This window comes from Grammomys surdaster, unplaced genomic scaffold (genome assembly GCF_004785775.1).
Source record: "Grammomys surdaster isolate TR1022 unplaced genomic scaffold, NIH_TR_1.0 169, whole genome shotgun sequence".
Classification (NCBI taxonomy): domain Eukaryota; kingdom Metazoa; phylum Chordata; class Mammalia; order Rodentia; family Muridae; genus Grammomys; species Grammomys surdaster.
Genome location: NW_021604617.1, coordinates 11,626,280 through 11,654,062, shown reverse-complemented (window position 1 = coordinate 11,654,062; position 27,783 = coordinate 11,626,280). Strand labels below are relative to the sequence as shown.

The following is a 27,783-nucleotide window of genomic DNA, read 5'->3' as shown; positions in this document are numbered from 1 at the left end:
GGGGCAAAGAGTGGACTGTAAAAATTAAAAGTAATAAAAAAATAAAAAATAAAATAAATGACAAAGTTCTACCTGATGCCTTTGGTCTGTTAATGTAATACAATGATATAATACAGTTATGCATAAATACCATAGAAAATAAATCATCACCATCATCATTATGCAGGGTCTCATGTAGCCTTTGTTGAAACTTGTACTTGAGGATGACCTTGAGCTCCTGATCTTCCTGCCTCTGCCCAGAATGGTGGATTACAGATAAGGGCTACCAAGTTGTAAAGAGCTGCAGAGCAACCCTGGGTTTTATGCTTGTTAAGCAAACATTCTACAAACTCAGACACATCTCCAGTCCACAAATAAACTTTAACATTTTAGAATCAGGAAAAGAGGTCTTTGGGCACCTACACACACACACGCACACACACACACACACACACACACACACACACACACACACACACACAGGGGACATACACATGTTGCATCTTTAGTGGTTTTATTAAGCCTTTTCCTTAAAACCAGAGCAAGAAAAAAAGTACGTGCCATAGAAACCCAGTTGACCAGAGGAATTTTTGAAATCATTTCACAAGATACTATATGATCAATAAGACTCCTGTATTTGGTTCTAATACACCTGCATATAGATTTAATCATGTTTAAGATACAAAGTATATACCACAGATACTAACTCTCTTATTGGCTCATTCATTTAATGCTTACTGAGTATCCATAATACAGCAGTCAGGCATGCCTCTAGCACTGGGGCCAATGAAGTAGCTGACGATTACATGCCCCTACTCATCTAGACTTTGTGATTTAAGGGGAGAAGATCAAGTAAGCAAAGCATTTATAATGAAATGTGATGACTGTTGTGTTAGGACATAACGCAGTCACCTGGAATTCACAGAAGGATAGCAGAACGGTACAGGGATGGTGTGTCAAGAGCCCCACATGAGGCTCGGGGCTTTGGCTTTGGAGGCTCTTTCAAACCTGTTTGCTGAAAACTATCCCAAAGTATACTGACCACAGGAAGGAAAGTCTGGGTGAAAGAGGCCCTTCTTCAGTCTGGTGGACTTCAGCAGGTAGCTGCTCACTGCCTCAGCTTTTGGTAAGTGTTGGAGAACACAACCAAGGTCAAGAAGATCAAACCACTGACGAAGCCAATGAGCAGGCCCAGCAAGCTGCCGTGCACATGCATGGCCTGACAGCGCTCCCCTGTGTAGAAAAAGGCATTCCCAGAGATGCACCTGTGGAACAGGACACAGAGAGTGGAAATCACCTGAGCCTCAGATGCTTTGTAGCAACATACCCCACCATAATAGCAATAACAGTATTGAGTAATTGCGGACCACTTCCAGCCCATCCATGGGCTTTGTATGTATCAATTCATTTAGCCACACCATGGCTTTTTGAGGTAGGGGACTACAATCCAGTCATTCTCATTGCCTGTTATTTAAGCTAAAAAAGCATAAATGTCAGAGTCACATGGTGTTTCACACCTGAAGCTGAGCCTCAAGAGAGAGACCTTGGCCACTTGACATCCAGGAGGAAGATTTGGACCACCTACAGAGTACTTTACCTGACCCTGGCTCAGATACACTGCAATGGAAGCTCTCCTGAGAGACCCTGAGTTACTATATCACCGAAATGCTAAAACTCGGAATCCTACTGTGAGTTGTCACACTGCCAACGGTCTCTCAACGTTTCTGAAAGTTCACATGAAAGAATGCAGATTCTGTGCCAATTAAGGTTATTGACACATAGTAGGGGCACATTAGCTAAACTCTGGAACTTTTTTTTATTAATATTATTTGGCTGTGAGCATTGGTGGTGCACATCTTTGGCCCCAGCACTCAAGAGGCAGAGGCAAGTGGATCTGTGAGTTCAAGGCCAGCCTGATAAGCATAGCAATTTTCAGGAGAGCTCAGGCTACCTGGAGAAACTTTGTCTTGAAAAAGAAATGTTATTTTGCATAAAAATCATTAAGGGGGGGCCCAATACCTTCCATAATGACAATCTCTGCCATCGTTGTGAACATGTCAACTACAGAGAATTGGATGGAGCAGGCTGGGATGTTAATGAGACAGTGTCCTGTTATTATCCTTGGAGTTCTTGGGTAGGGGTTGAAACGTTTCCTTATGATACCTCAGACTAGCCTGGAACTCACTGTGTAGTTCCTGTTGGCCTCAAACCCACGATCCTCCTGCATCAGTCTCTCAAGGGGCAGCATTATAAAAGTAAGCCACCACACCTGGTTTTCTTTTACCTTTAAAGGATTCCTCTTTAGCCTGGGAATTTTTTTTTTTTAAGTCAGTAATAGCAATCAGACAAATTTTTCTTCTGATCCAATCCCACCAGCTTGGGTTACTTTCAGCAAGCTTATCCCACAAGGCCCGGCTTTGGGGATATGGGAAAACAATAACCCTTCAGTGCATGGGTGGCAATTCCTTTGGAACAAGTGTAGCTAGGAGGAATCCCTACTGGGAGGTGGTGTCTGAAAACCTAGCAGGCCTATGTTTTTAATCTGTTATGGGCGCCCTATGTGGGGTGAGTCAATGTTTGTTAAAATGTCTCCTGAAACAGTTAATATAATGAATGCAAAGTACTCTTTGCCTCTGGTACCTAAACATAAGCTCCATCTTATCATAAAAAAAAAACCCACCTAGAGTCAATTACAACAATGACAAGGAAAATGTTATGAAGTAAATGTCATCGCTCTTCAAAAACAAAGTGATAAATGACAGGGATTGTTTCAAGCTGAAGGAGACTAAAGACACACAGAACTAGATCCTTTGTGATGTGCTGGAATAGAAAGGGGACACTGAGGAAAACTTGGTGAAATCTAAATGAAGTCCTCTGTTTGGTCCATAGCCTTGTGCTGATGATGTTCAAGTCTTGCCTTTACTAACTTTAACACAGTTGCATGAGAAGTTAACATGATGAGAAGATTTTTAAGGACACGGGGAAATCGGTAGTATTTGTGCAGCTTCAGCGTTCCTACAAGCCTAAAGTTATTCCCAAGTAAAAACTCAAAAGAAACAAAGTGGAGATGAGAACTCAGAGGAGACAGGCCTGTGTGGGGTATCACTCAAGCTTGGAGCTTATGTCTCCTGCATCTGCTTTCGTCCCACCTACCACAGTGATGGTTCTCTTACTACATATGCTTGTCTATGATGTATTCTTAAGGCTGTTATGCAAACATGAAAAAGAGAAATTCCAGTCACAGAAAATTGCACAGGCAGACATCTTTGCAAGTCCCAGCTCTGGCATTTATTATCTGGATAATTCGGGACAGATTACTCTTTGTACGTTCGTCTTCCCTGATATGCTAAATGAAGGTAGGAAGAGCTGGGTCACAAGATAAAATCAGATCGCGGTGTATAATGCTGAGAGGGACATGTGATGCCCAGATAGTAATAATCAGGCATTCTCATTACAGTTATGAAAACATAATAATGGAACGGAACTGATGAATTCTAAAACTAGTACTGCTACTACTAATAAATAAATAATAAGACATCCATGAAGATTCAAGTTTGATCTTGAGTCTCTGTAGCAGGTCACAGAGCAGAAAGCCCCTAGGTCAAAGCCCTTCGGCCATTTGTGAGACCTGGTACCATAGTCAAGGCAAAAAATATCTTACATAAAGTGCTCATTGCCGTTTTTATGTGTATTTGTGGTGTGTGTGTGTGTCATCAAGTGTATGCACATGTGTGTGTGCACACGTGTTCGTGGGTGTGTGTGCACACGCGTGTGGGTGTGTGGGGGTGTGGGTGCATGTTACCAGAGATAGCCGTTGAACAGAATCTTCTTTGGTTGGCTCTTCATCTTATTCTTTGAGACAGGGTCTCTCATGACTCCAAAGCTGGCTGACTTAGATAGGTTGTCAGGCCAATGAGCTCCTTGGATATTCCTGTCTCCTCCTTCCTAGCACTGAGGTCACAGACATATGTCACTATGCTCTGATGTGGTACGTGGGTGCTGGGGACCCAAACACAAGTTCTCAAATTGTGCAGCAAGCACTTTACCAGCTAACTCTTCCTCCTCAACCCCACCTCTGTGACTTTTTGAGCAGCAAATTTGACTCAGATATGTTACCCCATCCCCCACTCTGCCACCCTTGGTTTTGGAGCCTACCTGCAGCTGGCCATCCCCTTCACGTTCACACAGGTGCCTTCATTCTGGCATGGGTTTGGGTCACAGGGATCTCTGAAATATTGTGGCCAGTTGTGGTCTTCCATGGGGCCAGAATTCTCCGCTGAGCGCTTCTGTCTGTTGTGCTGTCTCTGGTCCAGGCTGTTTGGCAGGGATTCCTCCATCATGGCTTTTCCAGAGCTTTCTCCCAAGGCAAGAGGTTCTTGGTCTTGCAGAAGGAGGCCTCGGGGCATCACGCTTCTGCTTGAAGTAGGGACTTCAGTCTGGCTCAGGTGGGTGAGGTCTTCAGGATCCAGGCCACAGCAATGAGAGAATTCAAGATTAATGATGGGCACCCACTTCTGGGAGTTTTCTGGGTCTAACTCTCTTTCACAGATACCACATTATATAGAAAAGTGGCTTTTTCTCAGGATACCAGCTCTCTTATTGTAAAATAATCCTGTCACACTATTCCTTCTGAATTCACAAAAAAAAAAGCATATACTAGCCAAGGGTAGATGGATCAAGGCTAAACTGAAGCCAGCATATTGTCATAGCTGGTAAATTATCACAAAGATTAACACTTCAAAAAGATGAAATTTTGGTTTCTCCCTGGGACAGTTAAAGATTATCGCTTTTACTACAAATAGGTGTTTGAAGAGTTCGATATACTTGCTCTGGGTTGCTGGTCACACAATGGACAGATGTCTCAGTGTATCACATGATATACTCTGCATGACTGTGTATAATTTTTATGTATCAATCAAACAACATATTCAAAACATTATAGAAAAATATGAATCCTTGACCAAACAAGTAAAGTGTGACTATTAAAACATGATCTTTTTCTTTTTTAAAAAACCTTATCCTAAAAAATCAAAATAAGAAAAGATTTTTACTTCCCTGACTTTGTTTTAAAATCAATGGAAATCAATAGACCAGTCAGAGCCTAGGATTATTGACCCAGGAAGTCTAACAAAGTACCTTTAAAGTCCACAAAGATGATGAGGGTGTCATCCTTAAGGAACTTTCTTCTCGTCAGCAGCTGGTGGGAGATGGCCTGGCCCCAGCCCCAGTCAATGCTTCTAAAACAACCACAGTCCTTATCATAGACACCCACCTTGGATGGACTGTCCCAGATAGAGCCATTTATAGCTGCAGAGGGATGAGGGACATACATTCTCATTAGCTTTTATGCTGTACCTTCCATAAAGTGGTTCGTTAAAACATACTCTCTCTCTCTCTCTCTCTCTCTCTCTCTCTCTCTCTCTCTCTCTCTCTCTCACACACACACACACACACACACACACATACACTTTATAATAATAAAAAGAATAAATGTTCTGAAAAAGGCAAATGGTACCTAAGGTGCAACACTCAGGTTGTCCTCTGGCTTCCATCACATATACATGGAAACACACACACACACACGCACACACACGGAAAACAACCTATAACTCTACACTCACATCACTATGTCATTGCTGTGCAAAAGGGGAAAGTAAGGAGAATGATATTATCATTTACACCTCTTCTGACCATCCTGGACTCAGGGGCAATTCTTGGGCTCAAATCACCTACCTGATGATGTGTGGTACTTGGAGGTCGTGAACATCAAGCTCAGGGACATCCTGTTCCTGGGATCAGGTTCCTGGTCCAGTATAGTCATTATGGCCTGTCTGTTTTCCACTGGCCACTCCAGAATCATATCGTTATCTCCACTGTACAAGTGGAAAGCGAGTCCCAGGTAGCCAGGGTTACTGGTGATTCTACCATTGGGGTACAAGGTCACCCCAAAACCATAACCCTCAGAATTGTAGAACCTAGGGCTCAGAAGCTTGTCCCCTTTTGCTATGTTCTTAAGGACCTGGGAGATATTCCGGATGGTCCAAACCCCTACAGGGCAGGGGGTTTCTGTCAGAGTGATGTCATCAAGGTAAATACCGCCATCTGAGTTACCAGGGTCACCTTTGGTACCCTGGAAAACATATCGAAATTTCTTTTCTTCGTTGAGTGTCACGTGAGCAATTTTCCAGTTGTGATCAGAATCTCCTGAGGAAAAAGAAAGTTGGTGACAGTTGGTGCCAACAGTTGTTGAGCCAGGGAGGCATACCCATTCCCTGTTTCATTCTTCATGGCGGCCCCTAGCAGAGGCGTTATTGCAGACACACTAACCAGCTTTGCCCAGTCACTTGTGATATTTAAAGTTAGCATTCTCTGCAATGGGCTTCACAGGCTTGTCACTGAGATCACTCTTACGCTCCCTCCTTCTCCGGTCCCCCTCTCCCCAACCCAGGCTTCATTTATTTAAGGGTCTAAATTCCACCTGAGATGGTTTCATGCTTCCTGGTAACATTTCCAGAGTCAACTGAACATAGGGGACAATGACTCCATCAATATTGTATTTACAACAAATATTCATTTTAAATATTCTTTACTTTCAAAGTTTTTTTTTTAAATAAATTCTTTAACAAAAATGCTATGTGGGTCTGGCTAATCTCACTGTGTAATTTTTTTTTATGTGCAAGTTCTTTAAAATAAACTTTTTAATTATTAAAGAAAAAGTAAAAGGTGTCTTGCTGATATCCTTTCACCAAACAAGCTTTGACTAATTACAGCCTGGAACAGCAAACCACCCCTTCAAATTAAAAAAAAAACGTGGCTGCAGACTTCTCAGACAGCTGACATTGGAGTGGACAGAGGTGACTGGACACATATATTTCCAAGGACATCTCAAAAAGTTTCCTCGGTTCAAGAGTAGCAGTCTGTTTTATATAATACAAACAGTGTTTACTTTCTAGGGCTCACTTTGAAAAACTCTTTGTTGGGTAGGGAAAGTGTCAAAGTCTATCTCTCTTGTTCAGAGAGACTTGCTGCCATAACAATAACAACAAGAAGAAAAACAGAAATATTTAGCTTTAAGGAGCTGAGTCTGAAGGCCCTCACTGTCTACCTTAGCAGTCAAAGATTTTCCTACTGACCCCCCAGAAACACACAGGACAACGCAGCACATAATGGCCACGGTGGAGTGACATTCAGTGGCTTATGTTGCCGTCATTATTTAAAATGCTCAAGTAACCAGAGCCTGCTTGTGAGATCTTAAGATATGTCAATAGTTCACATAATGATGTCATCTGCTTTCCTGAAACAGAAGCAAAAGCAGTTACGGCCAATTGCTTGGCATCCTTCCGCTCTCTTGTCTTCTCCTCTGAATCATCTACTTTTCTTGGATTGTGTATTCACCAGACCTCCTTTAAAAGTACCTTTGAGCTTCACCTAAACCCTTAACTTTCCAAGGCTTAAAACCTGATGAAACATGTTGGAAGGGTCTGAGGGAGGTTTGGAGGAAGCTGAGTAGGAGGAGGAGAGAGCCAGAGGAGGGCAGAATGAATGATAGGAGAGAGAAGCAGTACAAAGAAGACCCCAGGGTTTCACAAGCCAGTCCTTCTATGATCATTCTAGATACCTTGAAAGGTCTGGATCTTGGCCAGCTGGCGCACCTTGCCTGAGCTGTCATCCCTTCTCACCCAGACGACGAGTTTGTCTGCAGGGCTTCCTGTCATCTTATAAAAAAACTGCAAACACTGCTGCTTCCTCTTGGGGTAAAGGATCCGAGACTCCAGAAGGGCTGCCTCTCCTGTTACTCCTGAGCTGGTATTGAAGGACATGAAGTAGCCGGCACCTGTGGAGAGAGCAGCCCAATGTACCATCTCTGCCTTCCCATGACCTACACAAGGTACCATCAATCTGTACCAGACAATCTGACATAGAAAAAACTAGCCGTTATCCAGGCACCCAAAGCTCGAACTTCTCTGAGGAACCAAAAAGAAGCCCACTTTTCTGGAAACATCTCCTCCTAGTGAGTGCAGTTACTATCTAGCTAACACCATTGTTCTGCATATTTATTTTATTTATTTATATTTATTGACTTTTGGAGAGATTCTCTACGTTGCCCAGGAACTCGTGATCTTCCTGTCTTTATCTCTGGCATGCTGAAATTACAGATGATCTCAACTTGTACATATCCTTTGGTTGTCTTATCCCAAAGTGTGTGAAATGTAAATGCTTGCCTTACAGCACACGAGTCAATCAAAGTTTGATGGAATTTGGTATATGTGAGATAAATTCTATTTTCCTTGCCAGCTTCCTAGTTTAAATTACAGATTCATTACAAAGCAAAGAGTTGATCTCCTAATTTGGTAAGAAACAGTTCAGGTTTGTGATTTGGATTTCAAATGTTTATAGCAATAGGGGTTGAAACTGCTGTTTCTAACCAAACAGATCGGATCTCCAGTCAATGGGAAAGAATTGTCTCTAATGTTCCACAGAATGGCTCATATGAGACACACAAAGGACTGATTAAAAATTCGACCTGAATTTTTATCATATTTCTATATATATTATTAAATATATAATATATGTACATATATATGCTTATGTGCTTTCTCCATACATGTATATTCCATCTGGGGTGTGGTTCTCTCCTACTAAGATCTAGAACATTCTCCCAGAAGGCTCTTCCTCTGAAATCATCTCTTTGTCTCTCTGGAAGTTGAATATTAGCTTGGTAGTGAACCCACAGGGGAGGGCCAGTCAGAGGTAACAGAGGCAACTTATGACATCAGGACTGATGACCTTTTGACTCCTATGTGATAGAGACTTTCATCTTCTCCCAGGGTCAAAGGAAGAGTGCAGTGATAGCAAATGTCCTCTCACATTCTTCTTGGTGACCTGCCATTTAGCTGACTCTTCTGAAAGGATATCTAGTCAAGTCTCAGGCTGACATGGACCAAGAGGCTTTACAGTAAATAGCCTAGCCTTGAAAGGGTTATTATAGCCTGCAACCCCACTTGCTTTCAAAGAGGCGTGACATGACTTTTCCTCGGCAGGCAGGCACATGATAAACAGACAGCAAACTAAAATCAGAAAGGCCCTAGAGATGTGGCCTAATTGAAATCCCAGTTCAATCCTCAGTACCACATACATTGTTTGTGGTGGTGCATCTCATAATGCCAGCACTTGGAAAGTGGAGCAGGAGGATCAGACGTTCAAGGTCACTACCCTCTACATAGCAAGTTTGCAGCTAGCCTGAATCACATAAGAAAGTGTCTCATAAATAATAAATAAATAAATAAGTAAATAAATAAATAAATAAAAGTTTCAAAACCTCACCAGAGAAAGGGAAGTTGAACATATGAGAAGTTAGAGAGGGCTACGGTCTCCAGCTAAAGACTGTAAGCCTCAGTTTCCTCCATTCCTCTGGAAAAGTTTAGTATGTTTGTGGTTTAAGAGTCTTGTAAATGTCAAGATGTCTTAAGAGAAAGCACACAGTAACAACTTCCTAGCATGACCAATAGTCAGTGGGAGAGTTGCACTTCAAACTGAGATCTGTCTGATCTTATGCATTTTCAATAAAGAAAGCAAATACACAATTTAGCTGGTCCTCTGCAGTCGGACACACCGGTTATCACATACTTGGGACTATTAAGGACAGGGTGAGGACAAACTGAGAAGCGCTGTTAAGCTGGGTGTGGTGGCGCATGCCTTTAATTTGAAATGCAGAGGCAAGCCAAACTTTTGAGTTCGAGGCCAGCCTGATATATAAAGTGGATCACCTACAAAGTGAGTTCTGGGACAGCCTGGGCTACATGGAAAAACCCTGTCTTGACAAACAAAACCAAACCAAAACAGAAACAGAAATAAAACCAACCAAACAAAATTTAAAAAGAGCAATAATGTCCCTGTCTCAAAAAAACAAAACAAAACAAAAAAAGAGCAACAATGTATATACTTCCTACAAAAAAACTAAAGTATCACATACGATCATTTTTAGGTTGGTGACATATAATAATACTAATATCATTGAATCAAAATGATTTTTGCCCATTTCCTTTTAGCCCTTATGAGGCTACTGTAAACTGTGTATTACATATGTGGCTAGCATGGTATTTCCATTGGTGGGTACTGTTTGGAAACATTACCCTTGATTATAAAGTCATGTTATTAATCAAGTATGCCCGTACCAATGTTATTATGGTAAACATATATCTTCCTTTTTATTTAAAATATTTTAGAATGTATTCCTTGGCATTTTTGCACATGTATACAATGTGTTTTGATAATATGCATTCTCCATTGCCCTACGCTTACCCCCGTGGAGTGTCTTCCCAACATAGTCTCTTTCTATTTTCATGTCATTTATTTTGTGTCACCCAGTGAGTCTAATTAAAGTTTCCTGCACTCAGGGGTGGAGAGTAATTTCGATATTCTCTTGTCTCTCCACAGCCTGGAAAATAGTTTTTTTTACCGAGTTAATGGTTAAGGTATGAGAAATATTCTTTGTCTTTGTTCAGGTTTTCAGGTTTGATAATTAACACAATAACTCAAAGGCAGAATCCACTAGCGGCCTTTCACCACCTCAGGGTGCTGACTTTGACCATCACCAACCTGTGCACCGTCCCACCAAGGTGTGGTCCACTTGTCCAGGCTGGCTGCTGTCCCCACGAACCCAGTCAGCATCATCTATGGTTCCCTGGATCATTCCACAGATGTTGGGCTTCTCAAAGGCACAGTGGTCCAACAGGGTATGTGTTGAAGCTACGTGTGATATTTTTGTCATACGGTTAAAATACAAAATATCTCATTCCAAATGTCTTAAGCCACTAAAACACCACTGTTTAAATGAGACAAAATCATTTTCCTGACCCTTTCCCAAATGCAGCCCTTACCTTAGTCATCGGGTTAACTCTTAGAACACAGACACAGAACCATGTAACCCAGAGAACTAGAAATCAACTGCAGAGAACCTGCAAGTATTCCTTGCTGAATAGGCCAACATGAACTCAAGGCCAAGGATGAGGCAGCTACCACGCTGGGCTTTGTAGTCACTAGTCCCCTGTATAGTTTTTCAGCACAAATGGAAAATCCTCCCATTTCAAAGCTTAGAATACTTTAAGATTAGTCCGAGGAAAGAGTTTTGCGGGGTGCAACACATTTTCCAGCCCATTGCCTATCTTGACCTCTACATGATTATTCACCCTTTGGAAGGAAGCCAGGGGAAATAGAAAATAACAGCTTCTTATATTTGCTCAATAGTTGTCTTAGAATATACATATGCATATACATCATATGCATATATGCATGAGCCATAACTATCCCATGAGATGTCTTTTTCTAAAGAGACAATGCTTGAGGGTATGTAGTCTGTCTGTTATTCAGAGCGTTCAAGAGAAGTAGCAGAGGCTGAGGGGATGCTGTGCTAGCCAGTCCTCAGGCACAGAGGTACTTACTGCAGTTGTACATCCGATTCAGCCTCATTAAATCAATGGCACTGAAATCCAGGCGCTGTCCAATGATGTCATTAAACTCAGGGATCTTGGTGGTGATGGTAGGGATGCTTTCGTTCTTGTTAAATGAGAACGGCCCATAGTGCATCACGGACTCATAATCATAGGGCGTGTTGAGGTCTGTGATGGTGTTGTCATCATATGTGTCGAAATTATGTTCATAGTCTGTTGAGGAGACAACCCTTAGGTACTGCTCAGCCATGCTATTCTCTCCAACCTTTCCTCTTTGCCTCAGAGAGCTCAAAAATGGGAACATTGCATCTTGAGTTAATATACATATATATATCTTACAATTAGAATATATAAAAGAATATGCATTGTTGAATAATTGGTTCTAATTCACTGATGTCATAATATATGTTTATAAAATAGTATGTATAAGATTGTTGGAATGACCATAAGGTGTTCATGTTCTATTAGTACACATACTTATATATTATCAGGCATTACAAGTATTTCATGTAATTGTATGAGAGATGTGTATATGTGTATGGCTTTTAGAAATAAAGTAAAATAGCGAATCTAAGGCAAGCATTATAAACACGAAAGAGAAGAAAATTTTGAATTAAGGAAAATATTCAGGATTATGCTAAGATACCTCTCCTAATGACCAAGTACACACATCACCAGGTCTATCCATCTTTCTCCCTGGCCAGCTCTTTATGTGTTGGGAAAATGAACTTCAAGGGTCAATGAGAAAGGTAAGCAGCTGGCAAGGAAGAATTGTCTTGATCAAAACTCACGCTCCTTGCCCTAGGAAGAACATAGGTAAGTAAAAACATGGTAAGAAGAAAAAAGTATTTTCCTGTTAAAGGAAATTTATTGAGGTAAACATTAGCAGGAAGGAGATAAGATGCTGTGACATGAAGAGTTGAGGGACAAAGCCCAATCGATGTCCTTTGAAATCGACCAGTCACCAATAATTTACTGTTTCAGTTACCCAGATAGGAAGAGCTGAGAGGTGTTTAATTGCCTTCTTGTAAGAGAAGAATTATACATATGCAAAGCGTAAAGCAGTGGTTATGGTTGTTTTCCTTGTAAAAGTAGCTTCACATCTCATGGGACTATAGCTTGTCAACCCCTGCTCGACCTCAGAAGTTGAATCTTTTCCTTCGTAGAAAAGAAGAAACGCAATCCTGATCCAGAGAATGGGGATAGAAACTGCATCACCGTCAGTGTATTGACCTTGGGAGACACTCGGGGCTGCATGGGCTGGAGATGGCATACAATAAAATACACAAATGATTCTGGGAGTCACACTGGCTTTGTTTATCTCATTGGGCTTCTGTCTCCTTGGAGAACAGTAATCCAGTGATTGCAGGCAATATAGATATAGAGTGGGATGTGATGGACCTAGAGATAAGAGGGAGATGTGCTGAGCAACCCTGGCTCACCTAGCACTGAGCAAATCTGCAGACTGCACCAGTCAGTGTGGGCTCACTGATAAAACGACATCGTTGGCCTTAAAACTGTCTTTAAAAGTCACCGAATATTACATTTCTCGTCTTAGAAATAGAATTTTTAAATTGCTAATGAAAATTTCAGCAAAGCCAACTCTATGTGTAGGAAGGTAAGAAACTCAGACCTGTAGGCAATATAGCCGGAGTCTAAGAGAGCTCTAGGGCTCACAGTCAGTTGATGCAGTCCTTTGCCTGAGAGTCCATTCCCCCTTTTCCCTACACACTCAGTTATGGTACAATCAGCTGTGAGAGACAAACATTTTGAGTCTTATCTGAAATATCATCTCTGAGGAAATAGATTCCCAAACTGACTTCAGGGAATCTCCACCTAAGACTACCTTATGACTCCAGTGTTTATGTGGTAAAGTGTGTTGGTGTGTGTGTGTGTGCGTGTGTGTGTGTGATGCTGGTGACAAAGCTTTTACAGATTGCAGCTTTCCTGTTATTTTACTATCTTTCCACTTTCATAGTATTATCAGAATATGAAGGGCTGGGAGGGACACGGGTCAAGAAACCACATAGGGAAGTCTGATATATTAGCGAGCTCTATCCGCCCTCCTGTGAGGACCACTGACCACTTCACCACCAAGTGAGCTGTGCTGACAGGAGTCTTTACTCGATTCAGATTTCATTTTAAAGCTGGGACAGTTCTCACAAGCCCATAAAAATCAAATGCCTACATAAACATGGCCACGTATAAACCTATTCATGAAACTGGAATAGAAATAAAAATCCCTGTGCAGAAAAATTATTTACTCAAGGCAGTATGTGTGCTAAAAGTGAAGTCATTTCTACCAAGTAAAGTTTCATTATTTCCTTATGACTTGAAAGAATGCTTTTCCACATCCTGAACTACTTCCTACACTGGAAACATGCTTGCATACACATATGCATACACACAGGTACACACACTTATATACATATACACATACACACATGTACATATACACATATACATTAATGTACATATACACATATGCATATATGAACACATATACATGTACATATATATAGCATATGCACACATGCACTCACATACTCATACATACATAAACATACACATCGTCTTAGCTGGGGTTCTACTGATGGGATAAGTGATTGTAACTCAAAGCAGCTTCAGAGGACAGGGTTTATTTCATCTTAGACTTCCACATCACAGTCTATCGTTACAGGAAGTCAGGGAAGGAACAGAAGCTGGAGCCGAGGAGGAAGGGTCCTTACTGTTTTGCTCTCCAAGACTTTCTCAGCCAGATTTCTTATGCATACCAGGACTACCTGCCCAGATGTGACACTACTCACAAAATGTGACTCCTCCTCATCAATCATCATGATCAAGAAAACGTACCTTGGACTTGTCTACAGGACAATTCTATCAGAGCATTTTCTCACTTAAAGTTATTTGGTCCCAAGTGATTCTAATTGACACTGGGGATTTGAACTCTGGTCCTCATTCTTGCACGGCAAGTGTTCCACTAAAAAGTCTCCTAGTGTCCAATTAGAAACCAAACCAAACCAAACCAAACCAACCAAACCAAACCAAACCAAACCAAACCAAACCAAACCAAACCAAACCAAACCATGACTTTCTTCTTTTTGTCCTGAAATCTTACAAATTGTGGCCATTTTAAATGTATATATATAATGATGTATAGTATATATTACACATAATTACACATATATTATATATACATGTTATATATTTATTATATATGTTAATAATATCTATAAATATAGTATAATATATATGTATAAGTCTCTTATATCAAGTTGGCATACAAGTTTGCCAGCACACATAAAATGGATGTACCCACACATGCAAATACACACACATGCACATAACACTCATGTACATGCACAAACTCCCCTGGAGTGTGTCTGGTAGTGTGTCTGGTAGCCATCATTATCACTGTAGCCTTCTGAAGCCGCCATGCAGAAAACAGCCCTCATATCCTTGGAAATCCAGTTCCTTTTACTCATCACAACAAGAACAAGAAAAAGACTTTTAGATCAAGCTTTAACAAAATTCTGATACAAAGCATAAACTTCTGACTTTCAAGTGATCCCCAACCATCCTCTCATTCAGGGACCAGTCCTGCATCAAAGACTGACTCTCCTGTTCTCAGACTCAGCCTAGGCCTGACTCGGATGTTCTCAGAAAGCTATAGAGACAGTAGCAGGCTCTTTCCCACTATGCCAGTTTCATACAAACCTGTAGTGATTTCATCCCACCAGATGTTGACATAATCGTCCCGGTCAGTCCTTGACTGCTCATGGTAGAATCCCAGAGCATGCAGGATCTCATGCTCGATGATGGCCTTATAGTCACAGCCCTGACCAATGGAAAGGTTCTGTCCCACATGTTGATCACCAACCATAGACCAGCACCTTTTAAAAGGAAGGAGAGGGAGATGTTTATACAGAGTCATAATTTATATGTTTATATATAGTCTATATATTTTAAATGGCTAAAATTTATAAGATTCCAGACAAAAAAGAAGAAAGTTGAGTTTGTTTTTGTTTTTGTTTGTTTTTAATTGGAAGTTGGGAGATTGCTTAGTGGAACACTTGCCATGAAAGAATGAGGGCCAGAGTTCAAATCCCCAGTGTCAATTTAAAAGCCAGCAGCAGGGGACAGCTGTAACACTGTAACTTGGAAGGCAGAGACAAGATCCCAGAGTAGCCAGACTCTAGAGTGTCCAGGTACTGACTGGGGCTACAGACTCACTCAAAGCTCTCTCTTCCATCTGTTTGGAAATGACCAATACAGTATTGTTAGTTCTAGTTAGTTAACTACGCATCACAACATCAAAACTTATTCCTCTCAACCAGCCACGACTTTGTAACTAAGGATGTATTCACTATCCTACATATACATGTACATGGACAAGCATGACATGCACTGTTGCTTGGATCAATTCAAAGCAAACAGTTTAAAGGGAGACTTTTAAAACCAGAAAGGAAAGCATTTCCATATATTCATGGCTCTATGACAAGAGTTAAGTATGGGATGTCCTCAGCAAGCAACCTTTGTGTTCTCTTAGGCCAGTTTAGAGTGGTAATCCATCTTAAAAGCCACTCTTCCCTGTAGGCAAACAGATCATAACAAGGCATCAAGGAGAGAAAATTGCTATTCTCCTTCTCTTTCATAAACCCACAGGGCATTCCAAAGAATAACACTATCGCTTTTAGATTAAAATACTCTCTTTTCGTGATGGCTGATTTAAATGCTATCTTTAGGAAATTTCCAAATCTCCTACAAGGAGCAGAGGTAAAGTTCATGATTATGAAGCATATGATAAAATGAGTCAATGAGTGTAGAAGTTCACATCTTTAGATACAGTTTGACCACATCGGGAAGACTGCCTACCTCATATTGAAGAATCCTAGGCAGGTCCAAAACTTCCCTAACAGACTAGCAGCCTAGAGAACTTCTGGCAGATTCCCTAAATTCCTCCCTCATGGAATGCGTCCTACCTTCTGTTGGCAGTTGATCATGAAATGTGTCTCTTAGGACCCTGTGTTTGTCTCCAGCTGTTTCAGAAGCTACGGAAACTTTAGGAGGTGGAGTCTTACTGGAGAAGAGCTTCATTCACATGGGACCTGCCTTGAGGTTTTATAGCCTAGCTTCCTGTCTGCTTTCTACTTCCTGGCTGGGTTACAGCTCTGAGGGTACAGGCTTTCCCAGGGGAAGTGTTGCAGCTCTGAGTGAGGGAGGTTTCACCAGTGCAAGCATTACAGCTCCAAAGAAAAAGGCATCCTGGCAATCAGGAGCCAAGGAATACTGCAGTCCTATGATACAACAAACTTCACACCGGTTTACTGGGAAAGACACAAGATGGTGTCTGCTTCTACTTGAGCAAGAAACATCAGGGAACTGAGCAGGAACTCATACTGGGTTTCTTGGGAGTAGAGTTTTCCAGGGTGGAGATTTCCAAGATGGAATTTGATGAGATTTCAAGCCAAGCCCAGGGATTGATGGGATTTCATGCTCAGGAATTGGTGGATCGTTTTGCTCAGGGATTGGTGAGTTTTTATGCTCAAGGACTGGTGAGTTTGGGCAGTGGACTTGGACATTTTCCCCTCCACTAAAACTGCAATGTCCCAGCCAACGTACCCTGCCTTTCTCACCACTAATGAACTGTTGGGAGTTGGTCTGATGCTGTGTACACAAATGCTAAATACTGGTCCCCAAGATCTGGTTGCCCCTAGACTAGACAAGTAAATTCCAACAGTACACCAGTCTTTCTTGTGTAAACTTTGCTCCCAGATTGAAAGGTATTGGCTTTAAAAAGTGGCTACAGCCAATTACTGGGGAGAATAGAAGTAGGTGGAGTTTCAGTTGTTGAGCTGGAGGTGTGCAGGTAGGGACCACAAGGAGAGAGGAAGGAGGCCATAGTGAGGCGAGATGGATCATGTACATGTGGCCAGGAGAAGTGAACTCTGAGCACAGACTGATAGAACAGAAATTACCCGAGTGATGCTCAAACAGCAAGTAACAAGGGGCCTGTGCCAGGGAAGGAAGTTACAATAGCTTCTAAACCTGCCCAATCTAGGCTTACAGATTGTAAATAACAGGATTTTGTGTCTTCTATACAGGCTAGCTAGAAAAAATAATTCATTTACATTAAACTATGTTCCTTTCCGCATTGTAAGTCAGAATAAATCTTTACTCCCTTAAATTGCTTATATTAGGAACTTGCTCATAGCAATAAGAGTTACTGATCTACTGCCTCGCTTCCTTCTGACGGGTCCTCAGCAAGAAGAACCTCAAACTTCCCTCAGAAACTGGTCAGCTTGGGAACCTTAAAAGACTCCCTAAGTTTATCATGGAATGTTCTTTGCCCTCTTTTTCCTGAAATCATTTTTTTCTTTTCTTATGAATTCAATTTTCTTCTTGTGTGGGCAAACTAGAATTTCCCACAAACTGTCCCCTTTTGGCTTTCCACTGTGAAATCTGGACCAACAGGGAGGGCTTTGCTCATAATTTTCAGTGTTGCCAGGGATTAGAAGTTGCTTGGCAACAATCACATTGTCTTACCGGCCTACTTTCCTAACTTGTTAGCATCCTGTATCTCTGGATGCTGATTCAAATGCTACTCATTCAAAAATAAATAAATAAATAAATAAATAAATAAATACTAATAAATAAGAAGGTTGAAGTTGTGGAGATAGCTCAAAAGCTAAGAAAGGTTTGATTTTGCTTTTTTCCTAGTAGTTTCTTTTAGCTTTCAAAATAGATGTGTGACATTTTAGAAACTTAAGGATACATACTTTCCATGGTTTGTCCTATTTCATACTAACCCAGAAAATTTCTGGAAGATGATGTACGAGCTCTCCCCTTCATAGGGCTTGAAATCCACACAAGACTTGAGGCGGAACATTTCAAAGGCGGTGAGGATGGCTCCTTTGGCGTTCAGATCTGTAAAACATTGGCAGGCATTATTTAGAATTTGAATGACAGACATAGCTTATAGTATACAGAAGACTGTACCACTGATACAAAATATACAGAGGTTCCATGTCGTTTTTTTTTCTTTCCTGGGGTGGGGTGGGTGGTGCGTAACTCAGTTTGTTGGTAATTAAATTTGAAGTTAGTTCCATACATGGCGCTAGTTCATACTGTAGATGGTCAGTGTAAGTGTGACTCCAGGAAAGTAGCTCATGTATGTGTACAAAGCTGGACTAAACCGTAGAACATCTTGCTTTTTCTTCTCCCCACCTCTTTCCTTAATTCAGAGCTTCACCTGAGAAGAGTCACATGGCAGAGTAGAAAACAGAAATGGCTCGAAATTCACTCTAGCTCTTGTATGTAGGGGTAAAGTACTTTTGAGAGAATCTGTAGACATAGTGGTCCTTTCCCCAGACTAAAATCATAACCTCCCTGGCTGAGCATGCAGCTCCATTGGCGGGGTGCTCAGTTCATCTCCAGCACCATATAAACCAGGCATACTGGTTTATGCCTATAATCTTAAAACTTGGGAGGCAGAGGCAGAAGGATCAGGAGTTTAAGGCTAACTTGTGCTAAATAAGGCCTAGTTTTTTTTTTTTTAAATCCCATTAGATGGAGGACAGCACAGTTTGTCCTCAAAGCAAAAGAATCATGTGAGGTGTTACCTTGCTCCCCCAGTGAGAGCAGTAGGAAGTAGGCAAAGCCATTCAGCCAGCACTATATATAACACAGGTCTACCCATGACAAGGATGGATTGAAAAGAAGCGATACCCCAGAGGACTGAGGTTACTTTCTTCTTTGTATGCGTTCTTTCCTCAGACCATCAACCGCAGGAGGTTGAAAGCTCAGTTAAAAGTGAGCCCAAGTCATTCCTTCTGCACACTGTATTTCATGCATTAACTAAAAATAAGGATAAGCCTTGGAGGTTTGCCAAGTGATCACATCATGGTTTTCATTTATTAAAGTACCATGCTGGAGAGTTCACACTGTGCAAGGTCATAAGGTCATAGCAACGTCATCAAGGAAACAGTCCTTAGCTGGGGCAGGGAGGCTCACACATATTTCAGCTCTTGTGAGAATTGACTTGAGTTTAAGGCCAGCATAAGATTCAGAGACTGTCAGAGAGAAAGAGAGAGAGAGAGAGAGAGAGAGAGAGAGAGAGAGAGAGAGAGAGAGAGAGAGAGAGAGAGAGAGAGACAGAGAGAGAGAGAGCGCCCTGAATGTCTTTGTTGAAAATAGTTGACTATAAAATTCATAGAAACATGCATTGGAAAAGAGATAACTTTTCAATAAATGATGCTGAGGAACCTGGATATCCACATTGCTACTGGAAGGCAGCATAGAGGAAGCAATTCAACACATCTATACAGACCACGGTATATTTTAGCTGAGATCCACCTCCCCCAAAGCAAGATCATCAGAAGCAAAAAATACAGACTTGATGTTTATCAAACTAAGAAGCTTCCATACAATCAAGGAATAAAGTAAACTGAGTGAGTAACCTGTCTAAAAACTGCTGAACTATTCATCTGACACAGCGCTAATATCTAGAATATCAATTTAAAAATCAATGTCAGACTGAATTCATTGTGCATTGTGATATGGCTACAAGTCTACAAGTCCAGGATGTAGAATGTGGAGTTTGAATGGGAATGGCCCTTATAGGCATGTGTGTACAAATGTTTGGTTCCCTGTTAGTGGAACTATTTGGGAAGGATTAGGAGGTGTGGCCTTGTTAGAAGAGGTGTGTCACTGGGTGGGGGATGCTTTGAAGTTTCCAAAGCCCATTTCAGTCCCAATGTCTCTTTTTCTGCCTCCTGCCTGAGTGTAAGGTCTGAGGTATTGATCCAGTACCATGGCTACCCATCACCACACAGTTTAAGGGGATGGATAAGCTAAAACTACATTAATTTGACCATCACACAGTGTCTTAATTTGCTTTTTTGTGTTAACACGAAGCCGACTCAAGGACTTCTGGTGGACAATATGAAAGTCAGTCTCTATTTTTTCTCTCCTCTCTTGAACAGGTTGTAAAGAGATAACTAGAAGCTCTCTCAGCATTTTAGAAAAATTATCCCAACCTCACTGAGAAGGAAAAAAGGAAATAGGTCCACTCTGCACAACCCTCCCCTCACTGGAAGAGCCATACTGATTTCTATGAGTATGTGCTCACAGTTTTGGGATGGGTTAGCGTCTTCTAAAGAAAAGCCTTCTATAGCCTCACCGTTGCCTTCATCCCCAGCAGAAGATCCTGACAGAGTAACCCATATGTAGTTTTGCCTTGCTTTGTCAACTGCTAGCTCTGGGTGACATATTATGAAAAGAGCTAACATCAGATGCTTGGTGACTGAGTATAGCAAGTGGTGGATTGGAAAGCTCACTGGGTTCAGCTTGAGAATCTTTTTAGAGGGTTCCTGAAGCTAGAAGTTGGGAAGGAGTTTGAGTCTAACAAATCCCTCTGTAAATGACAGTTACAAACTGAAAAGGTTAAGGTTAAAAAAAATTACTAAAACATAAAGTAGAGGAAATGTATTTGTGAAAGAAGGAAATGGGAGAACATTCGAGCAATGGTGTACTTTCAGTGTTAGGAAGGACGCATGCATGTATAAGTCTGAACATAAGCACAAATCTGCTGTGTGGGTTCTAGCCATCTCACAGGGAAGACTCTGGGACTGAGTTTGAGTCTGGGTGGATGAAAATTCAAAGAGGAACTAGAAGAAGACAATCATGGAAAGGCAAGAGCCACAGTTGAGAGGTCGGGGGTGGGGGTGGGAGAGAGGAGAGATGGTCACAAAGTCTACAAATGAGCCACAGCACAATTCTCCTCAAACGAACAAGCTTTGTACAAATGGAAAGACTTCAAGTGTCTTGGTGAAATGTGAAGTGTTGTGTGTTGACAAAACTGAGCAACACCTAGCCTTGCTGCCCACCATTGTAGAAAAAGAACCAGGAGTGAGCTTGTTAGGTTTCTGTCAACTGCACAAGCTTAAGTCACCTGGGTAGAAGCTATGTCACTTGGGAAACTGCCTCTATCAGATTAGCCAATGCACAACTGTGTGGGAGAATTTTCTTGATTACTCCCTGATGTGGAAGTGCCCAGCCCACTGTGGGCGGAGTCATTCCTTAACATGTGGTCCTTGGTTGTATAACAAAGCAAACTTGACTGAGCCATAAGAGCGAGCCAGTGAGCAGAACTCCTCCATGGTCTCTGCTGCACTTCCTCCCTCCAGCTCATCCTCAGAGATGAACTGTGGCCTTAGGGTTGCAAGAGGAAATATGAACTTTCACCCTCCAGTTTTCCTTTTAAAGCAACAGAGAAACAAATGATGACAAGGAATTTAAGCCATATGAAACTGGAGGGGCTGGGAAAATCCTTGGACATTCCACTAAAACCCCAGAGAGACCCAAGAGGCCCAGAAGTCAAGACTATGTCCTAGCTTTCTGGGATCTGCTTTGAAATAGGACCAAAACCAGACACAAGTCCCTAAAACGCCAGCCAAATTCTTGGCACAGCAATCTAAAATTTAACAGCGTTACAATGAACACGACAGCTCATAGAGCCCCTCTAGAGGGTAAAATCCACAGCACTCTAAGACCAAGCCAAAAGCATCAGTGTGTGACAAAACAGGAAACATGATCTACAGAGCTTAGGATGGCTCAAATGTTAGAGTGAAAAGAGTTTACAGGGCGATTGTATATTTGTTCAAAGATTTAAAGAAAAAGAGGAACCAACAGAGACTCTCAGCAGAGGTATACAATTTATATGAAAGAATCAAATGAAAATTCAGTAGGGATTTGTGACAGTTAATCTTCATCATTGATTTGGTGGAATCTCCATGGAAGCAAGGCTCTGGGTGGCTTTATGAAGGTATTTCAAGTAAGTTTAACTGCAGGGGGAAGACCTACTCTGAACATGGTACCAATCCATGGACTGGGGTTCTGGGCTGAACAGACCTCAACAGTGGGAAAAATACCAGTAAGCCCAATACATTTGCAGTTAGTTCCCAAAGTATGGAAGAGACAAAAATGACCTAAGATTTCTCATGTTTGGTTGTTTTAACATTACCTTGCAGATCTGAGAAGTGTGAATAACAGGTTAAATTCAGTGAAATTTTCCTGACCTTGAACGTTGGATTCCCAATCCTTCATGTACCAAGTGCCAGGCTTATGGGTGTTCCCTACCATGCTGCTTTATGGGGTTCTGGGGATGGAGTCCAGAGCTTCACGAAGGCTAGGTAGCACATACAGCTAGGTTAGAACCAGCTAAGCTAGGCTCCCAGCACACAGAGGAGTCCTGTGCATGCTGAGAAAAGTCTATGTTTGCTTCACTGAGATAGGGTAAAGCTCCAGAAACATATCAGGTAAAGGTAAAGTACTTGGCACATGAGGTGGCAGTGCAGATGAGCAAACCAGGAAGAAAAACAGTAACTGGGAGAAAACCTCCTTCCATGGGGGTTCTTTAAATCAGGCTCCAGGAAGTATAGGTACTCTATGAATTTATAAGCATGCTGGCAAAACACATGGGAATATAACTTCATTTCCCAATAAGCAGCTGATAGCAACAGTGTTTTTTGTCTGTTTGTTCTCTGGAAAATGTGAAGTTGGTTTAATGCTTGCATTATAGGTTCCCAAATTGCACAAGAATTCTTGCCCCTAGTTGGTTCTAATTGGTAAATAAAGTTGTCGGTTCCCAATGGCTGAGCATGGAGACAGAGGCAGGACTTTAGGATTCATGGACAAGAGGACTGAGGAAGGATAGGATCACCATTGCCAGGAAAGGAATAAGATGCAGGGTTGAGAGCTGTAGAAGAGAGAGCATACAATCATGCAAGAGCAGGGGAAGAGTGGCCCCATAACCCCACCCCCCATTTGAGTCTGAAGTAGCAAAGATGGAATATAGAGTTTAGTAAGTAATAATTCAGGAGTATCAGAGAGGAGGCATTAGCAACATGGCAGTTTGGGAGTGATCCAGCCATTGCCCTATTAGGCATTTTAAAATAGAAGGGTGTGTGTGTGTGTGTGTGCTTGTGTTGAGATAGGTACACATGTGCAAGTTTGAGTGTGTGGGGGGGTCAGAAGTCAATTTGGGGTATTGGTCCTCAGGTATAATTCACTTTATCTGGAGGCAGGATCTCTCATTGTCCTGAAGCTCACCAAGAAGGCTGGGCTGGCTGGTTCAGGTCCCCAAGGACTCACATGTCTCTAACTTCCAAGCACTGGGATTACAAGCATGAGTCAGCCTGCCAGACTCTTTTACATGTGTACTGGGGATTGAACTCAAGTCTTTATGCTTGCAAAGCAAGCACTTTCCTGACTGAGTTATCTGCCCAAACCTTGACTTGTTCTTTGACACTCCCGAAGACCAGATAAAGAAAAAAATGTCATGACCTTCATCCCATGAGATAAAGAATCTTCAGGGCTCTTTATATATTGTTCTGAACCCAGTGAACAGGAGATGCGGGAGAGAAGAGTTTACCCATGTCAAGTTAAGAACAGCCTCCATTACCCAGATTGTCAGCCAGGATGTACGGAATGGGGAACTTCCATCTGCTTGTCGGATCTCTCAGGGCATTTCTGGTTCTCTGCTAAAGACAAAAGCAAACATGTTGTCCAATTCCATCTATCCCTCCACCATGCAGTTTCATTTCTATTTACAGTTGGATAAAATCCCATTGTACATATGTGCCACAAGGCACAGGTAGGTCCTGGGCTCTAGTCCTCAATATCTAGATCTTGGTATTTAGGTGGAAGTAGGGATGAACACAGGTCAGGAAACTGGAAAGAGACTCGTAACAATACAAAAGGGAGGCCTAAATGGAGCAGGGTGAGTCAGGTGATAGAACCCCAGTGTTTTTAAGCGGAGAGGGGAGTACAGGGGCTGGAAGGGTTTCAGCATGGATGGGGATTGGGGAGATGAAGAAGGACAAGGGTAAGCACATATGAAAAATGCCTTAAGGGAACCAGCTACTTTGTAGATTAGGTGATAATATCAAAATGGAAAAAAGACAAAACACCCTGAAGAATCAAAACCATAGACAACCAAGAAGACCATGGTCACCTTGATAGTTCTCACTTGACTCACACCAAAAGGAACCCAACTAATTTAGAGAATTTATCTTCTCAATAAAAAACAATGGGAACTCCTTAGAAATAATTTTTGGGGATACAGAGGCATTAATAAGAGCAAAATGAAAGGTCCAGCTAAGTATTAACTCTGGGACAGCATCTGCAAACACACCGGAATTCTCTGTTTCTATTCTTTGCTTACTGGGAAAAAATGGACAAACTAAATGTTTAACAATTGTATACTTTTCTGTGCTTTTCGGTGTTTTTTAAAATTACTATCAACTATAGGGATGTTCTTATACAATATAGATTATACAAAAATCTTTGCTTCCCCTCCAAAGTGTTCAACTTGGAGCTAGCCTCTGAGCATAGGTTGAGCCTCCAGAGGGACCACAATTCCCAAGGCACAGAAAATATGTCATGGTTAGCACTCACAGGTAGAAGGATGTCCCCTTGAAAGAGGTTCAGGCCTGCAGCTGGGGTGGATTTAAAAACAAAAGGATATTTGCAGTCAGCATTAATAAAAGACAGGTCATGATATAATTAATCATTGCCATTGTATAAATTTCATTTTATACAGTCATTTAACTCTTTTTAAAATTGCAAATCTTTCCCTCTACCTAAGTAGATATGAACAGCCAGTAAGCATTAAATATTGATATGCCCACTTTTAGATTTTGGCAGAAAAATCCTTCTTCAAGAACCTTAGAACTGGCCTAGAGAGATGGCTCAGTGGTTAAGAACACTGATTATTCTTATAACGGACCTGAATTGGGTTCCCAGCACATCCATGGCAGCTCACAACCATCTGTAACACAATTCCAGGGGGACTAGTGCCCTTTTCTGATCTTTATGGGTACCATTCACGCACGTGGTATACAGAAATGCATGCAGTTGAAACATCTATACATAGAAAATAATGATATTTTATAAATAACCTTATAACTAAAATGAATTAAAAGGGATTATGTTGTTCATGAACTCTAAAGCTGTTTAAAGCTTTAAAGAAAACAGTGACGCTCGGAGAGGACCTGAACTAGGAGGTCATTGTCCAGATGAGCTTTACAGCTGGTGTCTCATCCCAGCCCTTCCATTGCCCCTCCTCATCACCTAGGTAAATGCACTGAGTGGACTTCTTCCCAAGAGGAAGAGGGCAGTCTCCAAACCTAAGCCATGGACAATGCCCTTGCAATAACAAAAACCTGGAGACTACATGCAGATCTAGTTAAGGCTATGTATGCTTCCAAGACCCTGCTTTTCAGACACTTAGCAGAATGGACTCACATCCACTGCTTGACTGGCTTATCCATGACCTCCAAGAACTTCTAAAACGAAGATTCTTAAAGGAAAAGATTACAGGAAAACTTCCCAACCATTGAATAAGCTCCATTTACCTTTTAAAAAACATTTAATTAATTCATTAATTTTTAACTTTACCTTAATTTAAAATGCACAGTATAGGCCTGCCTGGGTTCAAGTCTTGACCTTGATTAATTATTATCAAGTTGTTTTCATAACTATATGAGTATCCATGATACTTCAAAAATAATACTACCTATAAAGGTACTTTAGAATTTTCTCCAAATAGAAATACCTAATCCTTACTCAGGCATGGTGGTGCCCACCTTTGATCCCAGCACTCGAGAGGTAGGAGAAGACAGATCTCCGAGTTTGAGGTCAACCTGGTCTACAAAGCAAGTTCAAGGACAGCCAGGGCTACAAAGAGAAACCCTGTCTCAAAACAGCAGGAGCAGCAGCAGTAGCAACAACAAAATCATCATCATCACCATCATCATCACCATCATCATAAGAAATGCTGAATAATCACTAAATATTAACACTGGTTACAATATATCACATTCTTCTCCATAAGTAACTAGAATATCAGCATTTTGTCCAGTCTGTTTCTTTCTTAAATATGATCTCATGTCATTCAGGTTAACTATGAGCTCTCTATGTAGCCAAGGATGGCCTTGAACTCACAACTGCCTGCCTCTTTTTCCTCAGTGCTGAGGTTACAATTGTTTGGCACCACACCTTTTTGAGAGTTCTGTCATCTTCAAATATCACTCAGCTGCTGTGATTTAGGTCTAAACACCCAGAGGGGTTCGCTTCTGCAGCCTGCAATCCTGAGTGAGTCACTAACCATGGGAAGTTTCCTGTATCTCCCTGCATAAGGAAACCAGCATTTCCCCCATTACAAGATGCAGGTGACACTAGATATGGATGTCTTTGCAAACTGTAAGGTGATTGTGACCAAGCGTCCCTCCACTGACACCACTCCCATCCAAAGATATCACTATGCAAAGGCTTCTCTGAAACCCCAGAAGCAGAACACAGAGAGAAGACAGGCAACACTTCGATGTCTTTCCTCTTGGTATTGGATGATAATGTGGGTTCCTCAATAAATGCATTTCTGAACAAGCTACACAACAGAAATACATTCATCCATTCCTTTCATGCCTCATCAACTAGCCACCAGTACCTATGATGGGCGTGTCCAGGCTTAGGATATTTCTCCTACTAAACAGAGCTATCTTCTTATTCTTTAGAGTTTATTTATTGAGTAGAATAATTATCCACTCTTCCTCTTTACTTCAAACTAGAAACTATGGATTTTTCTAAACAGAAAACTTGTTACATGATCTTAAATCCAGCAAGGGCTCATTAGCTCTCTTAGAAAAAGCTAGTTGGTCAAAATGTTGGTCCTCAGAACCCAAGTAAAAACCCGGGAGTAATTTGATCCCAAATTATTGAAAGTCTTGATCCCTGGAAGTCTTGAGGTAGAAGCAGAAGGGTGAGTGCCAGCTTAAGTCCCCTCTGGCTTTGCTTTAATAATTCCCGAGCTATCCAGGACTACAAAGAGAGACTTTGTCTCATTGATTAATCAATCAGTTGATTTAAATAATAAACACATTTTCCAAGGTCTCGATATTTCAGACACTGAACTCACCTAAGTTGATTTGGGAAATATCCTTCTGTTCACCAACATCTGTATCGTGGTCTGCCAAAAGAGAAATAACGAAAAAACTGGTGTTGAAGAAAGCTTGGGTCTTGTTGAAGACAACTCAGAAAAACTGCATAGGAAATGCTTCTTACCATATTCGTTCAAAAGATGCTTAATCTGGAAGGAAACAAGTGTACACAAAATGGGTAACAGACTACAATAGATGATGCTCTTGAATATCTATGGAAGTAGGTAGTATCTACTTACCGATACAGCTGCTATGTGGGCAGAAAAAATCAGTGAGAGAAGAAATGCAGGTCGTGTCCGAAGCATTATTGCAAATGAACTAGATCTGGCAAAAACCTCTTTGCCATAAAAACCTAT

At 41.4% G+C, this 27,783-nt stretch overlaps 1 protein-coding gene across 1 annotated transcript; it reads right to left on the bottom strand.

Moving 5' to 3' along the window:
• Positions 1-476: 476 nt before the first annotated feature.
• Mep1a (meprin A subunit alpha) lies at positions 477-27,783 on the bottom strand. Its single transcript, XM_028766740.1, has 14 exons — positions 27,667-27,783; positions 27,552-27,576; positions 27,406-27,456; positions 24,888-24,928; positions 23,893-23,968; positions 18,239-18,356; positions 15,147-15,322; positions 11,421-11,642; positions 10,579-10,728; positions 7,598-7,813; positions 5,713-6,183; positions 5,116-5,286; positions 4,135-4,435; positions 477-1,244 (listed from the first exon to the last, which is right to left on the bottom strand). The coding sequence occupies exons 1-14, from the start codon at positions 27,730-27,732 to the stop codon at positions 1,088-1,090; spliced, it is 2,241 nt and encodes a 746-aa protein (XP_028622573.1). The 5' UTR covers positions 27,733-27,783; the 3' UTR covers positions 477-1,087.

Coding starts and splice junctions, on each gene's coding strand:
- Mep1a (XM_028766740.1), bottom strand. CDS start 27,732: ATGCTTCGGACACGACCTGCATTTCTTCTCTCACTGATTTTTTCTGCC. Junction 18,357..23,892: donor CATCCTGGCTGACAATCTGG/GTAATGGAGGCT, acceptor AATGTTTTACAG/ATCTGAACGCCAAAGGAGCC. Junction 1,245..4,134: donor AAGGGGATGGCCAGCTGCAG/GTAGGCTCCAAA, acceptor CCTGTTCCACAG/GTGCATCTCTGGGAATGCCT.